Source organism: Lagopus muta, chromosome 9, assembly GCF_023343835.1.
Source record: "Lagopus muta isolate bLagMut1 chromosome 9, bLagMut1 primary, whole genome shotgun sequence".
NCBI classification, from domain to species: Eukaryota; Metazoa; Chordata; class Aves; order Galliformes; family Phasianidae; genus Lagopus; species Lagopus muta.
The window spans coordinates 6,443,276-6,460,888 of NC_064441.1; the positions used below are offsets into that span (position 1 = coordinate 6,443,276).

Sequence of the window (17,613 nt, forward strand, 5' to 3'; positions counted from 1 at the left end):
ATAGTTGAATAGATATTGTCAAATTATCCTGCATGCTTTCGTAAGAGGCTTCTCCAGTGGATTCTCAAGGCTTCCAAAAATGCATTAATAAAAGTTTAAGGAAAAATTTTATCCTGATACGAAACTGAAGAGTAACACTGGTGGATACAGGGTTTGGATACAGTGGATACATGTTACAGGACTAATGGCCATTATGCTTTTTTCACAGGACCAGTGACAATATATAACACACTTGTAAAACATTAAATCAGATTTTCATATCCTAAAGTCAATAACATAACACTTGAGTAGTCAAGATCATAAAACAACGCCTTTTGCTCGCTGTCTTAAAATGTTTTATTGGAAACAAAAAATCCTTTCTCTTACAGGATGTTGCCTTACGGTTGTTTGTCTATTGGTGACTGCGTGGGACTCATTGAGGTAGTAAGAAGTTCTCATACGATCATGCAGATTCAGTGTAAAGGAGGCTTAAAGGGAGCATTGCAGTTCAACAGCCATACCTTGCATCAGTGGCTCAAGGACAAGAACAAAGGAGAAATGTGAGATTTCTTGTTACTGGGTTTTCCTTGTTCGCTTGCTCTTTTTGATGGAAGCTTCAAGAGAACTAAAATGTATCTGAATGGGAAATAGTCTGTATTTTTCCCTGCTCTCATTTGCCTAATAGTCCTATTTGTATTTTCTTTGTATTTAATGAGTTTGAATAGTCATATGACTTCTCAACAGTAAAGCAAGGTGAAGGCAGAATTAAGGTGACGTGGCTTAACTGTAGTTCCTCCAAGTGAAAGCTCGTCCCTGTCTTTAGAAAACAGGCTGTCATTTTAACAGCTTGTTTATTGTTCCATATGCTTAACTGTAAGTACTTCTATGTCTAGTGTATGCTGAATTTTTTCCTTCAGTAAAGTCTAGAAACTCTACTGCATTGAGTGAAAATGGTAAAATTGGTTCATACCTTTTAAATAAATGAATTGATAATTTTGTATTATTAGAGAGTATGTAGCAATATGTTTTCTTTGTTTTCCATAGGTATGATGCAGCTATTGACTTGTTTACACGTTCTTGTGCTGGCTACTGTGTTGCTACCTTTATACTGGGCATTGGTGATCGCCACAACAGTAACATCATGGTGAAAGATGATGGACAAGTAAGATCTATTTTTGCAAGTACATAGATAGCCCAGTATAACCTTTCAATTTGATGTTTGTTTAAAAAAAAACTGAAATGAGGGATGAGCAATTTTACAATTACATCCTTTAAACGAGGAATTACCAATCTTAAAACACCTTTTTGTCTTTCCAAGCTGTTTCACATTGACTTCGGCCACTTCCTTGACCACAAGAAGAAGAAATTTGGCTACAAAAGAGAGCGTGTGCCCTTTGTCTTAACACAGGACTTTTTAATAGTGATTAGTAAAGGAGCCCAAGAATGCACCAAAACAAGGGAGTTTGAAAGGTAAGTACCTTTCTAAAACCATTTAAATTCTATAACACGTAACATGCAATAAACATGCAATAACATAAAATGCAATTCTGGTGACCTTTAATTGTTTCACATAAACAGACATTTCACACTCAATGCTGTAAGAGAGCAAATGCTCCTGTATTCAGTGCATTCTGAAGAGTAGCTAAGGATGAACAGTAACTTCATAGCAGTGTGGGACAGAAGTGTATCTCTCCTTGATGATCACCAGGGAAGCACTGTTCACAGCAGTTGATCAGGAAACTTGCTTTATGATCTGAAACGTTGCCACAAATAAGTAAAATGGCTCTGTGTACCCCTTTAGAGTTGTTGAACATTTGCATAAATTGAGAACTGAGGCTAGAAATTTTGACTGTTGTACCAGTCTGACCAATACTAAGTCTTACAGCAGTTAAAATAATCTAAAAAAGAAGAATGTCTTTCTTAACATTTGTTGGATTTTGTTAAACTATGAATGTCAACCTTTTATCTGTATATAGTTGCTTGAAAATCTTTTTAGAGGTGAAAAAGAAAATGCATCTAACAAGGCAATATACTGAGTGTTGTCTCTTTGTGGGTGTGGTTTTTCTTTTCTATCTCTTCCAGGTTTCAAGAGATGTGTTACAAGGCTTATCTAGCAATTCGGCAGCATGCCAATCTGTTCATAAATCTCTTCTCCATGATGCTTGGCTCAGGAATGCCAGAACTGCAGTCCTTTGATGATATTGCGTACATTCGAAAGACCCTTGCATTGGACAAAACTGAGCAGGAAGCTCTTGAGTACTTCATGAAGCAAATGAATGATGCTCACCATGGTGGCTGGACAACAAAAATGGACTGGATCTTCCACACAATAAAGCAACATGCTTTGAACTGAAATGAAAGTGAAGAACACGAGAACTAATAGCCCGCTTTGTGGGTACTACACTGTTAATACCTGTTAGCAGCAGAGACTGGTTGCATAGGAATTGCACAAACCACGAATGATATTAGAACTTATGGCAAGAAAAAAGACGAACTATTCAGACAACTGTTGAAAAACAATGTAAAACAGGGTTTCAGATAGCACTAAAATTGTACACTTCAAAAATTAAGCTTTAGTATGATGTGTGACTTCATGTTATGCCTTAAGCCCAAAAAGGTAAACTTGGGAAGAATGTTTCCTTTTTTCATTTGATAGGATAAATTAGAAGGAAAAAGAAAATAGTGCCAGCATGAATATAGAGTCCATCACATATTACCTTAGGTCTGGTACAGCAGGTAGAGACTGCTGGAATGAGAAGCATTGAAAGAAAGTTCAAGTGGTAGTTAATATTTAAATGCAGTGTAGTTTGAAGGGAAGGAGTTTAAGCTCAAAGATCTGAAAAATAGTGAGAGGACAGTGCCTTTTAAATGTGCTCAGAGGCATTAACATACATAGGGTTTAGATGATCCTTTGATTTCTGGGTCTGTCATCTGCACAGTTTCAGAAAACAGTAGGAAATAGGCCCATTCAGTATGGTGTTTCTTCTGCTCAGTATTTCTAGGGGTGCAATTCATGCCTTCACAAAGAAACTTTTCTTATCATCCCCCAAAACTGACTAACCTGGAAACTGAATGGTCGGAATTGGGTTTAGTGCAACAAAGAGTTGTAGTGTTCATCTTAGGTTTGCTTTAATCTAACTTGAACTGAATAGATTTTTTTCATACATGTTTTCCAAGAACCTAAAAAAGGTGAGTTATTAAAATTATTGAAAGATTATTTTTTTATAAAGGCTATTTATATAATAGGAACTATTATTAATATATATTCTTTATTTACATGATTTGTCCAATATTCACTCTTTTAATTTTGCAGCCCAGTTCTATCTGTCCAAGGCTCCCACTTCCCTTAATGTTACTGAAGGTGACCAGTTACAGGACCAAATTCAGCCCTGGTGAGAGAGGACACAAGTGCCATTGAAATGGTGGGAGACACTCCCACTAATGCCAGAGGTGAACTTGGCCTAAGACTCTTTAACAATAAGTAAAAATTGGGGCAACACTCTTCACATTACTGAAGTGATATGCTGGCTATTCAAGGAACGTATGTTTAAACCCTCAACTTTTGGGTCCATCATTTCTCCTCTTTCTTCCTCCGCTCTGGAAGTGGTTGTTTAATCCAGTAACTGATACATCAGAAATAGCTGTTTAAATTTTCAATATGATCAATAATAAGCGGTTCAACATGCAGCAGATATGTTGGCTAGCTCAAAGCATGTGGAGCTACCAAGCATTTTATAGCTTTGTCTGTTTTGTGTGTGTGTAATATATATTTGTAAATCTAGTTGTCCTCCAACACAATTATGATGTGTGCAATCAATTAAATTGGCACCACTTTTTTGAAACTGTTCAGAGTAAAACGGATGTCAGATTGCCCTCATGCACAGCTTCAGGTAGGAATGTTTTTCTAACTACTAAAAAGGTTGTTTCTTTTTTTTTTTTTTTTTTTTTAATTAGTGAAACCCATGATTCTGAGGGTGATGTTTGCCCTAACATTTTAAGCTTGCTAGATTGGCAGCACTTGAAGTGAATTCCAAAGGTCTGGGGCTTTCGGGGTTTCAACTCACTTCCAGACACACACTGAGGTGCCACTCAAAAAGTGCAATACCACATGTAATATAAAATATGCTGACAGCTGGTGTTAGATTAGAATATAAGTATATAAATAAACTGTACTTTGTGCAGGCTGTACTGATGAGGTAATGAGTGGTTGGCTTAATTTAGCAAATTGTAATATATTTTAAAAATGTGCAATCAATTACGTTATGAAAGACTTTGGGGATTGCAAAGCCAGGATTTTGGTTTTTGAAGATCCTTTCATAGTCGAGCTCTTGCAGTTAATTACTGTACACGTAGATATTTGACGATGTTGTGGGGGGGAAAGGTGTCTTTGTGAAAACTATGGAAGTTCCAGGACTAGTGTGGGAAATGTGAAGTTTTTTCCTTAGTTCTACTAAACCCTTTGGAGTAGTCCAACAGACTTCCCATTATTCTGTATTGACTGTTACATACTCCTTTTTTTTTTTCATATGAATATTTTTACTCCTGCTAACCTTGGGCATACTTTCTAGAGCAAAATTTCTTTTGTACATATTACTTTGCAGTCAACACTAATGGTGTAGCTCTTTGAAAACATGGCTTTGTTTCAATGAGTTTAAACTGTTTTGTTTGCAAAATCTGAAACCCTGTTGGCTATAACTCTTAATTTAACAGAGTAAAATTGTTGCACAAATGCCACATTAGGTGCTACATGATCATTATTTATCTGTTAATGAAACAATGTTTTACTTTTTTTTTATATAGGAGGATGGTTGGACTTTTCCAACCAGGATGGAAAGAGAACTCAAATCTTTTGCATCCTATGAGCCCACCTTCTTTTGTACTTTACCCCTTCTTAATGATATACTTGTGTAAATATGGGTATAAATGTCTTTCAGTTCAAGCATACAGTGTTTTGCACCCTTTTTGCACAAACAGAAAGGTATGAGGAATCAGGCTCTGTTTCCAAAACTTACTGCAACTAAATGCTGTGCATGAGCTGTGGAAGTTCATATGGGCATCAAATAATAAAAGAAAGGAAACATAGTGATATAGACATACTGTGACGTGGGGTAATTATAGTTGGTCTTTTTTTTAATGGGGAAGATCATGGGCGTAAAGCTATTGTTCCTACTGTAACCAAGATGGGCATTTGGAAAACATTCTGCTGGTGTTTCAGGGGGGAAAAAAGGTTTTCCAGCTTCAAAGCATTTAATACTAATTACCTTACCTTGTTACACCACTTTTCTGATATAAATTCACTGAAGATAATGGAGTTACTATTGACTTAGGTTGATGTAAATAGGGTGATGTCATCTGTTTTCAATATCTGAAATAAGATCTGCTTATTGACTGTGAAAACACCTGTAACTGAGCTCTAGATTGTTTTGGATTGCTTGGAATTGGAATTTTTATTTTCTTTAATTATTCCCACTTCATGGACATTGGAAAATGTTCCCTTTATTCTGAGTATCAAACGCACAAAACACTAAGCAGCTTGTTTTGGGCTTGAGTTAAATCTGAACACATTGTTCCTGCAAAACTTTGTAAGGAAACTGCTGGAGCAAGGAGCCCAGGTCTGGGCAGTATGAGTTATTGCAAAGCATTAGGAAGAAATTAGTGAAATATCACTTAAAGACTAACCTCATCAATTGTGAAGCTGGTCATGTTTGATTTAATGACAAATCAAGCAGGTTGCTGCTGGTTAGTTTTTTTTCTGAAATATGTTCTTTGCTTTCCTGGAGGCAGCTCAAAAAGCACCTCTGACTTATGCACAATTTCTGTTCAGAAGGAGTGCATTTGCAGGTTTTTTCAGACATAATTTCAGTATAAATTGGGGGGAGGGGAGAGAAGGCATTTAAGCATTTAAATAAAACCAAAACTTTCAGTGCTTTGGTATCTTGTGGTGAAGATAAGCCTGCATATTAAAGACAATTTAGAAATTATTGAGCTCGTAGAGAACTCTGTATGTGCTGACCCTGCTGCTGGTCTGTCTTCTGGAGGATTGGTTTGGTTTTTCAGCTTCCCTTTCCATGTAAAATGTTAAAAGCCCTTTAGCAGTCAGTAGCATGTGTTTGTTGACAACTTGAGGCATTTTCTTTGTCATTCTACGACTGGCATGTAATTTGTCCTTTAATAATGGCACGTTCCAGCACCTGTTCTAAATGATAATTGTGAGTTCCTCCTGTTCTGCATGTCTGTACAGGTTGCAGATGTGGGCTGGGCCCATTCAAAAAAGAACATGAAAATGAAGCCACTGCAATTAGTGTTCTATTGATGTCTTTAACATTTTTAAAATATTACAAGTTAATGAAAATGGTGTGGTATTGTAGAGAGAATTGTAATTTGCTGCTTCTGAGATCTTTTTTTTAATTTCCATGGTTTCTTTTTAATTTTTGTTTTACTTGAAAGAAGAACCACACTTTCATTGTTGGTTTTATATGGCTTTCGTTTGTTTTTTTTTAATACTATGTAGCTGTAGATATCATTGCAGTTTGTTGAATCCCCATTTTAATTTTGTAATATACGTTTCATACAAATAATGAATTTTTATCTTTTTTGTGCTGAAAGTTGTCTCAGTTTAGGGTAAGGTTCTCTGTCCAAATTGATGGGTAGCTCACCACTCAGCCCTGCAGTTAACAGTGTGTGTGTTGGTTTTTAATCTGTGTTCTTGAAAGAAGCCAACTAGAAACTGCATATACAAGTTTTCAGTTTGCATACACTAACCAAGTCTAGGTGCCCTGGTCTTCGGGAAGTTCTGATTTCTGTGTGCAGATAGAACACAGATGTCATTAGAAACACTCTAGATTCACAACAGTAAATGAAATCAGAATTAGGCTCTGTGTATATTGAAGTCCCAGACTACTTGTTCATGTGATTCAGTATGAAGGGTGCTGTTTTATGATAGGAATGGGTACTAGCTGCCTGATTAAATCCTTGACTGTTTTATTTGGAAATAGTCTTTCTTTATTAACTAGCCTTTTTAGCTCTAATTCATAACTGTGGTAATTTTGTCTGTAGTGGCTTTTATCTGTGGGACTTTGAGGTTTATTGTTTTTTACCTTAAAAAAAAAAAAAAAAACAACAAAAAAAACCTCTTAGTTTCTTCTTCCTACTTGTGAACTCACACTCGGGAGAAATACAGTTGTTGTTAATGCAGTATTTAGAGTACAGCATTCTTTACTTCTGAGCTTTCTGAGATAGAATTCAAAAGTACAAGATCACAGTACAGAGGTGGGCCCCTTCCTTCTCCAGCACCCCTCTCTGTGAAAATGGACATGCCCATAGTCTAAGAACAACTTAAAATATTTGCAAAAGAAGATTAATTTAAGCAATGCTGTTAGCTTTCCCATTCATTTGCATTAATGTCTTAAGTGTCCTTGCTGTCATTTCTGTATGTGATACAATTTTTTTTCAGCATGAGGGAGACCAGAAAATATACTATCTTGACTCCTGAGGTTCTGGTGCCAATTCCCCAGTAGCTGTAAAATAGTTTAGGAACCGTTTGGTTCAAATCAATTTAATTAGGAACCTGTTCCAGTATTAGAATTACTCCCAGTTAAACTTGACAACTGTATTGCTGAAGTTACTGAAAGCCTGATTCAAGCAGAATCTCTGTCTCCTGAGGCTCTTACGTCTGCTGCAGTTCAATCCATGAGGTCCAAGATGTGTATGTTTACAGCTGAGCTCTAATTCTGCTTTGTTTATTGGTCTAAATATATTGCTCAATTCCCAGGATTTAGTAATAGTGTTTTAAAGTCTAAATTATCAACTGTACCAGGCTGTCCTGAGTTGTCTTACTGTTTTGTTTGGGGCAAGAGGGAGAGGAAGGGAGGAAAGAGATGAATTCTTCTTGTCTTACAGCCACTGTGGTGTACACTTATATTTTTTTATTTTTTGAGCATGTGTGTGAATATAAATGTGTAACTTCATCATCTGGGAGAATCATCTTCTCTTTCCTTTCCCCATTCCACCTCTAGGAGTTTTAATTGAATAGCCACATACACTACCGAAATCCCTTTGCCTGCTTTGGAGATCGTCCAGTCTGCCTGCCCTGTTTGATGCAGGGTCAGCTAGAGCAGGCTGTCCTGTCCACCCCGGAGAGGAGGATTCCCACTAAAAGCTTTTTCTTGATGTTTGAATGAATTTCCTTCTATTTCATTGCCTAACCTCCTTATGTAGGGCACCAAGAAGAGCCTCGCCTGTCTTCTTTACGCCCTCTGGCAGGTATGTGTAGGTGCCCTTGAGCTTTTTCTTCAGCAATCTAAACAATCCCAGTCCTCAGTCTCGCACTGTAGGTATCCCATGTCTTTATGGCTCTTTACTGGACCAGCTCCAGTATGTTCACATCACTTCTACTGGGGAGTCCAGCACTGCTGGTTTGGTGTCCCCAGTGTTGAGCAGAGGATCAGGGATCAGCTCCCTTGACCGGGATTCTGCTGGCATTTTGCATAGACAGAGCCCAGAAGCATGTATTCTCTTGATGCTTATGCTGCTTTATTGAAGCTAGAGGCAGTTCATGTCTGCATCAAAAGAGAGTATAAACACCCACCAGTGTTGAATACCTTTTCAAAACCAGACAGTTATCTTTGAAATAACCACTATTGGGGGTGGGGGGAGGATGTTGGGATGTGTATGTCATTCTGTAATACAGGTCCTGTGGTATAATAGCTAGAAAACAAGACATTTTTAGTAATTATGGGCCAAAACAAGTTTAAGATATGCAGTAAAATGCATGTATTGTTGTACTGAGAAAGTCTTGCAGCACATTTAAAAAAAAAAAAAAAAATCCCTTCTGCTGTGCTATTCAAGTAACAAGCAAACTTTGGCCTGTGCCATTTAATTGTAGTTCATGTTCATGGGGAACTGTAAAAAGTCTTTTTATTTATCTCCATTGTCTGTATCACATGCTGTTAATTAAAAAAATACTACTTGGGGTTTTTATCACACTTTTGAGTGTTACTGTATATACTAAAAACTAAATTAAAATAATATGGTTGGTACACTTGTTCTGAAGTGAGAATTTATAGCAGCTCGAGTTGTGGAGGTGTGATTTGGTATTTTGGGCCTTCTTGGAAAGGCTTGAAGAGAGGTAGAAAATGCTTACATCTGTTAACTTAGGTGGGGAAAAATACTGAAATTAGCCTTATTTATGGGAATAGCTATGTGAGAGGTCTTAACTGCACATGGTGTTCACTGTTGCATACACTGAATAAGTGACTTAGTTCAGATATTGTCCCAAAGCTGTGAGAGGAGAGCAGGCAGTGTGGAAGTGTTTCAGCAGAATGGCAGCAAAGCCTCTCTGAAGTTGATCAGTTTTAATTTTGAGAACTATGAAGATATTTCATCACCAAAACTATATTTAAAAATAAAAACTAGGTTGCATTTTTGTATCTATTGCTTACTTTTAAGAAGTGAGAAGTGTATTTCGGAAATTATACATTGACAAGTGTGAGAATGTGGGCTTGTAATAGAATTGCAAAAGTTCTGTGTTTTATTTTAGCCTTCAACGTCCAACAAACTGTTACTGTGGGAGGGATTTGAGTTCTCTTGCTGAGGATTTGACTTTTTGGAGGCATGAGGAATGCATTGGGATGCAATCAGGTCACCACTACGTGTCTTTGGTTCACTCAGTTATTTCAGAGCACAAATGGAGCTCTATATGGAGAGGCCTTTGTCAATAAAAGTGAAAGGCGACCTGAGAGAGCATTTATCTCCCAGACTTCACCCAGTCTATTCTCAGCAAAACCTGATGTTGAAAGAGGTGCCTGACATCTGTTCTGTACTCCTCACATATCCAATAACTGACTGAGGTGGCAGAACATAAAGAAGTGCTGTCTTTCTCTGATCAGTGGTGTTGTCTGCTGGGTGCAAACCTTAAGGGATGCCCTGAAACCCATATGCTCCACAGCTCCCTTGCTTTCTCTGTGAAATGTGAGTCAGGTTGGGGCCTTCCAGAAAGGAAAGAACAAGTCCTCCTACAAGGAGCTAAGATGCCTAGATTTGTCACCTCTTGGCTGCACAACAAGATATTCTAGCTCAGCAGCTTGCAAGCTCAAAGCTGAAGTGCCTCCCATCCCAACAGCAGTCTGCCTCTGCTGCCACAGGTAGGTAAAAGTTACCATGTGCTATGTGTTTAATTAAACCCTTTACCCCATTCTTATTTCGGCTGATTGAAAAGAACATGACCTGTGTTGCCTGTTTAAACCAGGAGGTTACTTCCACCTGGGCTTCCTTCTGTTTCCAGTTAGAGCAAGTTCAGCATGATTAAATCTGACCCTGATCTGTTTGAAGATCTCAGGAATGTGGCAGTTTCAAAAGCGAGATGAATTTTCTTTCTAAAGCATTGATGAAACCTTTTGGTGCCTACAGCTTTGAACTGTATCTATGACTTCAAAGGTGATCCTCACGTTTTGTTCTTTCATTGTTTTGCCTTTTTAGCTGTGTGGTTGGGCTGTGCTGTTCTTTGTGGATTTCTCTTTGTGGAAGAGAAATTCAGCCAAAACACAAAGAAGACATTGTGCTTTATGTGAAAGTGGCTTGGCTACCATGATTGTGTCTCACTGAGGACTGGATTAAAAGAAAAGGGCTGGGTGGGTTTGGTTTTCTTGGTTTTTGTTTTGAGTTTTTTTTTTTTTATTTTTTTATTTTGGAGGAGGGGTTGGTTTCGGATTGTGTTGCTGCCCTCCACTGGGCACTAGGGAAAGTGGTTGTTTTTTTTTTTCATATTCACAGTATTTTCGTAGGAAACTTTGCCATGAACAGAAATATGTGAGCATCCTCCCAACTGGATGGCTGTAGCTAATTTATGGGGACTTCATCCAAACCAGTCTTGGAGGAAACCCAGGCTCCTATAACTGAGATAAACAGTGCAGAACAAACCAGAGAGAGACGCTAAAATCTTGTTTGATTGGTAATTGTCAAGAGCAGAGAGATGAATCGCGTTATTTTCTGAGCCCTCAGAAATGTGCTTTGAAAAGGACCACAGTGCTTGTATTCGTGCTGCTTGCCTTCATCGTGCGTGACCATATGGTAAAAGCACGGTTGGTAACCTAATCAGCTGCCCCTAGAGCTCTGTCTGGGAAGTCAGAAAAGGCTGAAGGTAGGATTTTATAAACTAAGTCCAGCACAACGACGCCAGCCTTTGCGGAAGAATCGGCCCTCAGCCAGCCTCCAACGCCGAGAGGCAGCTCCTCGTATAATGGGGCGGAGGAAAAGCCCCTCGCCACCCCCCCGCCCGACCGCTGTAGCGGAGCCGGGAGGCGGCCTCCTCTCCGCACCGCGCCCTCCAGGGGGCGCCGCGATGGCGGCCGCCGTTCGGCCCGCCCCGCCCCTTCCCCCGCGGGGTGCGCCGCGTCCGGAGGCGGCTGCGGTGCGGGCTGGGCGCGGAGAGGAAGGTGAGTCCCGGCGGCGAGGCACGGGAGGGGCGGCCGCGGCGTCGCCCGGAGCCCTGGGGATCGGCGTGGCACCCGCGGGCGCCCGCCTCCCTCCGGCCGTTCGCCGCGCGGGGCCGCTCACCGCCTTCTCCCGCCCGCCCCCATTTTAAGCCCTGTCCCCGGCGCCATTTGAAGTGCGAAGCCGCGTCTCGGTGCCTCCTCGCCTCCCCCCTCCGTCGGCCGCATCCCGCCGGCCGCAGCCGTGACTCACGCTCGGTCCCGCGCTCCCGGTGCCGGCTGGTGGCTGGGCCCTCCCTCACGGAGCCCGCGCTGCTGCCTCGCTCTGCCCCCGCCCCTCCGGTCCCGCTAGGCCGCGGCTCGGGGAGGGGCGGCGGGGCTGGCGGCCTCGCCCTGCCGCGGTCTCGGTGCGTTGTGGGCTCTTCCCTCTCGACCGAAGCGATGGCGGCGTTCGATGCCTCCGATACAGCACTGAAGCGGTTCGCCCTGAGGTTGGCCCGTTACAATAAAGCCGTGCTTCGTACTAATTGTTCCATCTCACGAGAACGTCGGTAACGTGATAGGAGATGTGGTTTTTTTCTCTCGGTTCTGAAGCTGGGCCTGTGAGCGCCCTAATGCTGCGGAACGCCTCGGGTTCCGTTTGCAGCACTGCAGTTCTTTGGGCCGACGCATCAGCCCAGCCGGTTTGGTGTCATCTCCTTTCCCTTCGGGAGCCGCAGACAAAGGGCAGCCCGGGCTGTGCGCTCAGCAGCGCTGATGCTCCCAACCGAGCACTGCTTTCGACTCCATGTGGTATTTTTCAGCCTTACAGTTAGTAATAGTTGTGTGTTTGTTTCTGATGTGATTATTTGGGGGACTGTTTCTTCTTTATTTTATGATTAAACTATATTAAATGCTGTCCTTCTGCAGATGAAGGCCTCGTGCTGGTGTACTTGCTGTACCTGGGTGCAGTGCAGCTGTCAGCCTCCGAGCTGCTCTGCTTGCTGACGCTGAAAAGTGTGGGATTTTGGTAAGATGGCATCACTTCTGTTTTCATTTCCAGCGTGAAAGTCTCTGAAGGTCACTGCCCCAGGGTATCTAATCTCTGACAGAAGGCAGCATGCAGGAGAGCTGCTTGTAACATACCATGCAGCGGCTGCAGTCTGTATGGTGAGCCTTCTTACTCCTGGGGCAGGAATACAGAACTATTTGTTATTTGTGTGCTTTTAATATTTTCTTAATTGTAACAGAATAAATAGGGGGGATGTAAGAAAAGCTCTTTGTATGGTGTTTGGGGTTTCAGAATACTTGTATTGTTTCATGAAAAGTATAAGCTGATAAATACAAGTTTAGCCAATTTTTGAATGTTTTCATTTTATGATTAACATAGACTGTTCAAAATGAATGAACATCCTAAGAAGAGGAAACGGAAGACACAGCACCCTTCTCGATATTCAGGTCAGCCTAGAGCTCCAATTCATTTAATTTTTCTCAGAATAATAGCTTTGTTATGTTTGTACCTGGAAAATAAGTAACATACAAGGGGTGGGTTAAGATGCCTTCTACTGAACATGCAGGGTGCCCACCCTGCGTGCTCTGTTCTTAGGCCACTTTCAGTCTGTGCATCTGAGCAGGTTTGTTCTCTACTCTCTGCATGTTGGAAAGCTTGCACAGACCATGAAGTGGGGATGATTCTACTGACAAACAAGGGGAAAATTTCCCTGGAAGTTGGGATTAAGGGGTCAGTAAGCATTGCAGTCCATAAGCATTCAGCACTGCGTTAGCTGTGCTCCTTTTACTGTTTCAGAGGAAGAAGTTCAGCAATGACCGTATATGATGCTCTGAACACTGGGACAGCAGCAGAAAGCTATAAATCAGAACAGGAACGTTAGCAGACCAGCACAGAGTGCTCATAAAGCAAGAAGTAAAAACGTAGCCAGTGAGAATTTTAGTGCACACTGAATCCATATGTAGCTACATCAGTTTGTTAGTGTTAATCTTTTTTTTTCTATTTTTTTTTTTGTAATACAGATTCTTCAGGTGCCCCTAAATATATAGACAATAGTGGGATTTTTTCTGACCACTGCTACAGTGTTTGTTCTATGAAACAACCAGACATAAAGTATTCTGAAAACAGAGGTAAGAGTGCATTTTGGGGTCTTGCTACGTAATGCTTGACTAAGTGTATTGTGCTCTGATTTGTAGAAATAAATAGAAAACAAAACAGTGGTTGTCTCCTGAGTATTGTTCTGATTTGATGTCCCTTAGACTGAATATTATATCAATTACATTAAGTAAAAAAATCCTTCTTTTATCTTTGCAGGTAGATACCATAGTCCGGTGCAGAGCATAGACACAGATGATGACGGGAGTCCAGTGCATGCTGGGACTTCTCAGTGGAGTGGGTCACATTCAAACGTAGGGTTGCATTATACAGACCCTAAAAAGAAGGATAAAGGTAAGTGTGCATTTGCAGCTTACATGCTGGGAGGCTGGAAGCCATGTATACTGGTGTTTAATGTAACAAGTGCTTTACTTTCTTGGTTTGACAGAAGAGATCAAGGTTTTTTAGCTTACATTATTTATTTGTTAGTTGTAGTCTCAGTGCCTGAATGATAATATTTGCTTTTTGCACTTAAAGGCTTCTACAACCAACTAAATATGCGCCCAGCTTCTTTGCAGGATTGTTTGTTTTTGTTTTATTTTGTTTTTTAAACTGACCTTTATTATCTACTTGCTCCTACAGATAAAGCTGCTAATAATGGAATGTGCAAAGACGTATGTGACTCACCTATATTCAGTGACAGCCCTACAGAAGAAGAAAAACCTCTTGATATTCAAACTGTAGAAATTTCTACAACAGAAGTTAATGCTGTAGAAGTCCATGATATAGAAACACAAACTGTGTCACCTGAGAAGCTAGAAGCTGAGGACCTAGAGGAGATCCCTCTTGAAACCTGTAAAATCTTTGAGAAGAACCAGGCTTTGAATATCACAGCTCAGCAGAAATGGCCTTTGCTGAGAGCCAACAGCAGCGGCCTGTACAAGTGTGAGCTCTGTGAGTTTAACAGCAAGTACTTCTCTGATTTAAAGCAGCACATGATCCTGAAGCATAAGACGTGTGCGGACACTCATGTCTGTAAAGTTTGTAAAGAAAACTTCTCCAGCAAAGTGCAGCTCATTGAACATGTGAAACTGCACGAGGAGGACCCATACATCTGTAAATACTGTGATTACAAAACGGTGATATTTGAGAATCTGAGTCAGCACATAGCAGACACTCACTTCAATGACCACCTTTATTGGTGCGAGCAGTGCGATATGCAGTTCTCCTCCAGCAGCGAGCTGTACCTGCACTTCCAGGAGCACAGCTGTGACGAGCAGTATTTGTGTCAATTCTGTGAGCATGAAACAAACGATCCAGAAGATCTGCACAGCCACGTGGTGAATGAACACGCGTGCCGACTGATAGAGCTCAGCGACAGCTATCATAACAAGGAGCGTGGACAGTACAGCCTCATAAACAAAATCAGTTTTGACAAATGCAAAAACTTCTTTGTATGCCAAGTGTGTGGCTTTAGGAGCAGGCTGCATACAAACGTCAACAGGCACGTAGCTATTGAACACACCAAAATATTCCCTCATGTTTGTGATGACTGTGGAAAGGGCTTTTCAGGTATGTTGGAGTATTGCAAGCATTTAAGCTCTCATTTATCTGAAGGGATTTATTTGTGTCAGTACTGTGAGTATTCAACAGGACAGATTGAAGACCTTAAAACCCATTTGGATTTCAGGCATTCCACAGACTTGCCACATAAATGTACTGATTGTTTAATGAGATTTGGAAATGAAAAAGATCTTCTAAGTCATCTTCAGATACATGAGACAGCTTGATTATTTTCTTTCCCTGCAATAAGCTTGTTAGGATTGGAATTAAAAACACAATATTAAATACAGTTTTAATAGCACTTGTACAATTATAATGTTTTTATGTCAACGAAGCATGTGTAATGGCTTGGTGTTAGGAATTTCCTTTCCTAGGAGCTTCCGTACGTATAATCACACGTACAGTGGGATGGATCGCATTCTGGGGGGAGGGACAGGGAATAGTTGCATGTCGTAATAGTTCCAACTGTTATCCCACACTTTCACATGAAAGGTACAACAGCAGCTCTTTGGAGTTTGATATGACAGAGGGAAAGCCAGCTTCTCCGTCCATGCTGAAGTAATACCATACTGATCTCAGCTGCATCTCCTACTCATGTTATCCTCCACAGCAGCAGGGCACTGCTCGCTTTTAGAAAATGGCACCAGCCTGCTGAAGATAACTGCGTTCCAAAAATTCCTGGGCATGAGAATGTCAAAATTCATATGTCAGCCTGTATTGACCACCTTGTATTCTTGATAAGCTTTTAAAATTGGCGTGTTCTTTCTCTCAAGGTTACCTGTCCTACCTCATCGTTTGTTTCAGTCTTTGGTCAGTGTTCAACTTCAAATCCTGTCCCAACAATGCTTTCATCCACACATTTAGTAGGGACTGCCAACATCACTTTCATTTCTTTTATTTACCTTCACTTGCTGTCTTTATTTTGATGCACAAAGGAGACATATGTACTGCTTGTGTGCAGTCTGGGTTGGGTTTTAAGCAGCAATTCTAAGGGGATGTGTGAAGTGATCCAGCTGAGAATATATAGTGTAACTTTCATATTTAAAATCTTAGTTTAGCTCTGAAATATGTCACCAACCTCATTTGGAGAAAGCCTCTGTAAGTAAACTAGTTCATAATTATTCTGTAGATTTATAATTAGCTTTCTATGACTAGTAATTTGAGGGAAGGGATTTTAAATCTGTATGTGATAAACTTAAATGTACTGGATCAAACACTGGTATGGTTTAAAAAAAAAATCATTTAAAAGTGGTTTAGTACAGCTATTCTGATTAGATAGATAGTGTTCTTTGGGCATTACAATCTTACTAAGTGAATTTTTAAGCTTCAGTCCATAGCTGTGTTTCTCAGTGACTGATAGTTGTACAGATAATTAAGGGTGAGATCATTTAGACTGTTTAGCTATCAGGGTGAAGTAATCCATAAAATGGTGGAGTTTGTTTCTGTACTGATTGTAAATTTGTAAGATTGTCTAATGTAAGTATTATATAGGCATAATTAATGTATAAAACATTTCCTGATTGGTGAGACTTAGGGTTATCAGCTCCCAGGTGTGCAAGGGACTTAGCACTGGAGTTTTATAGCTATAAACATTGGCTGAATATAGTGAGTTTATGGAATTTCTGATGTCTAGAGAAGTATTTCCAGAACATCTGAAAAGGAGCCATTTAATACTGGTTTAGCAGGAGGCAGGACTTATTTTTGTTGTATTGAAATGCTGGTTTAGTACCAAATCTTACATGTAATCTTTGAAAAGGACAACCCAATCATATCCTGACTGTATTTTTTTTTTTTTTTAGTTTGTTGTATAGGGAATGGCAATGTCTGCACTAGTATCATTAATTTCATATTGCCTGGCTTAATATGGTAGCAATCATGTAGGTTATGGAGTACTAATAAGAATTGTTCTATATGTGGAAGGCTGATTTTGCTCATATGGGTATAACAGAGTGGGGGGGGGGGGGATGCTTGAGCTTCTCTTCCACCCTGCTCTTGGTGACTCAGGATTCCATAGTGGCTTCCTGTTGATATATGTCAATTTCTAATCTTTAAAATGGGGATTAAAAGAATATGTTATAGGAGTGGTATGAAAGCAAATTACAATCTAAAATGCACACCACAGTGTCTGGATAAGAAATACATTCAGGTTTTACTTAGATAGGATTTCACAAATACAGCAGTGCGGTGTGTGGTTTTTTTTACTGTATGTATTAGAAAGTAAATGGAAATGTATGTGACCAGTTGGTCTCATCTCACCACAGAGGGAGCAGAAATAAGTTACTTAGGCTTATTTTAGGCATGACCAGCCTGCCTAAACAAGAAAGGTATGTAGTGGAAGAAAAAATAGGTCATGAGTGGAACGTGTTTAGAAATTGGAGTGCTGGAAGGAATGACCGTATGTGTGGGGACAGCCTGTTGTTCCCAGGGAGGGCACTGTGCAGTCATTGGGAATTCAGGGCTGGGTGGAAAGCCAGGCTGAGCTCGGAGCATGCCTAGTGCTGCTGGGCCCTGAAGTCATCTTTAGCATTAATTGATCAGTCCTGGGTTACAGCTATCAAC

The 17,613-nt window shown here is 40.4% G+C and overlaps 2 protein-coding genes across 8 annotated transcripts in view; both read left to right on the forward strand.

Moving 5' to 3' along the window:
* The window catches only part of PIK3CA (phosphatidylinositol-4,5-bisphosphate 3-kinase catalytic subunit alpha), a 36,506-nt gene extending 31,445 nt beyond the window's left edge, over positions 1-5,061 (forward strand). For all 4 annotated transcript variants that reach the window (XM_048954686.1, XM_048954684.1, XM_048954688.1 and 1 more), the window contains 4 exons: positions 369-539; positions 1,024-1,141; positions 1,298-1,449; positions 2,062-5,061. In XM_048954686.1, the coding sequence (XP_048810643.1) occupies positions 369-539; positions 1,024-1,141; positions 1,298-1,449; positions 2,062-2,332 (712 nt within the window). In that variant the 3' untranslated portion in view covers positions 2,333-5,061. The remainder of the gene's footprint in view (positions 1-368; positions 540-1,023; positions 1,142-1,297; positions 1,450-2,061) is intronic.
* Positions 5,062-11,312: 6,251 nt separating this feature from the next.
* Positions 11,313-15,826, forward strand: ZNF639 (zinc finger protein 639). Of its 4 annotated transcripts, none has more exons than XM_048954706.1 (6): positions 11,313-11,411; positions 12,318-12,417; positions 12,778-12,845; positions 13,419-13,526; positions 13,711-13,845; positions 14,134-15,826. In XM_048954706.1, the coding sequence occupies exons 3-6, from the start codon at positions 12,788-12,790 to the stop codon at positions 15,279-15,281; spliced, it is 1,449 nt and encodes a 482-aa protein (XP_048810663.1). In that variant the 5' UTR covers positions 11,313-11,411; positions 12,318-12,417; positions 12,778-12,787; the 3' UTR covers positions 15,282-15,826. The 4 variants fall into 4 exon arrangements, with proteins under 4 accessions (XP_048810663.1, XP_048810666.1, XP_048810665.1 ...); XM_048954709.1 differs by lacking the exon at positions 11,313-11,411 and adding an exon at positions 11,463-11,959; XM_048954708.1 differs by lacking the exon at positions 11,313-11,411 and adding an exon at positions 11,463-11,899.
* Positions 15,827-17,613: the final 1,787 nt, after the last annotated feature.

Coding starts and splice junctions, on each gene's coding strand:
- ZNF639 (XM_048954706.1), top strand. CDS start 12,788: ATGAATGAACATCCTAAGAAGAGGAAACGGAAGACACAGCACCCTTCT. Junction 13,527..13,710: donor AAAGTATTCTGAAAACAGAG/GTAAGAGTGCAT, acceptor TTATCTTTGCAG/GTAGATACCATAGTCCGGTG. Junction 13,846..14,133: donor CCCTAAAAAGAAGGATAAAG/GTAAGTGTGCAT, acceptor TTGCTCCTACAG/ATAAAGCTGCTAATAATGGA.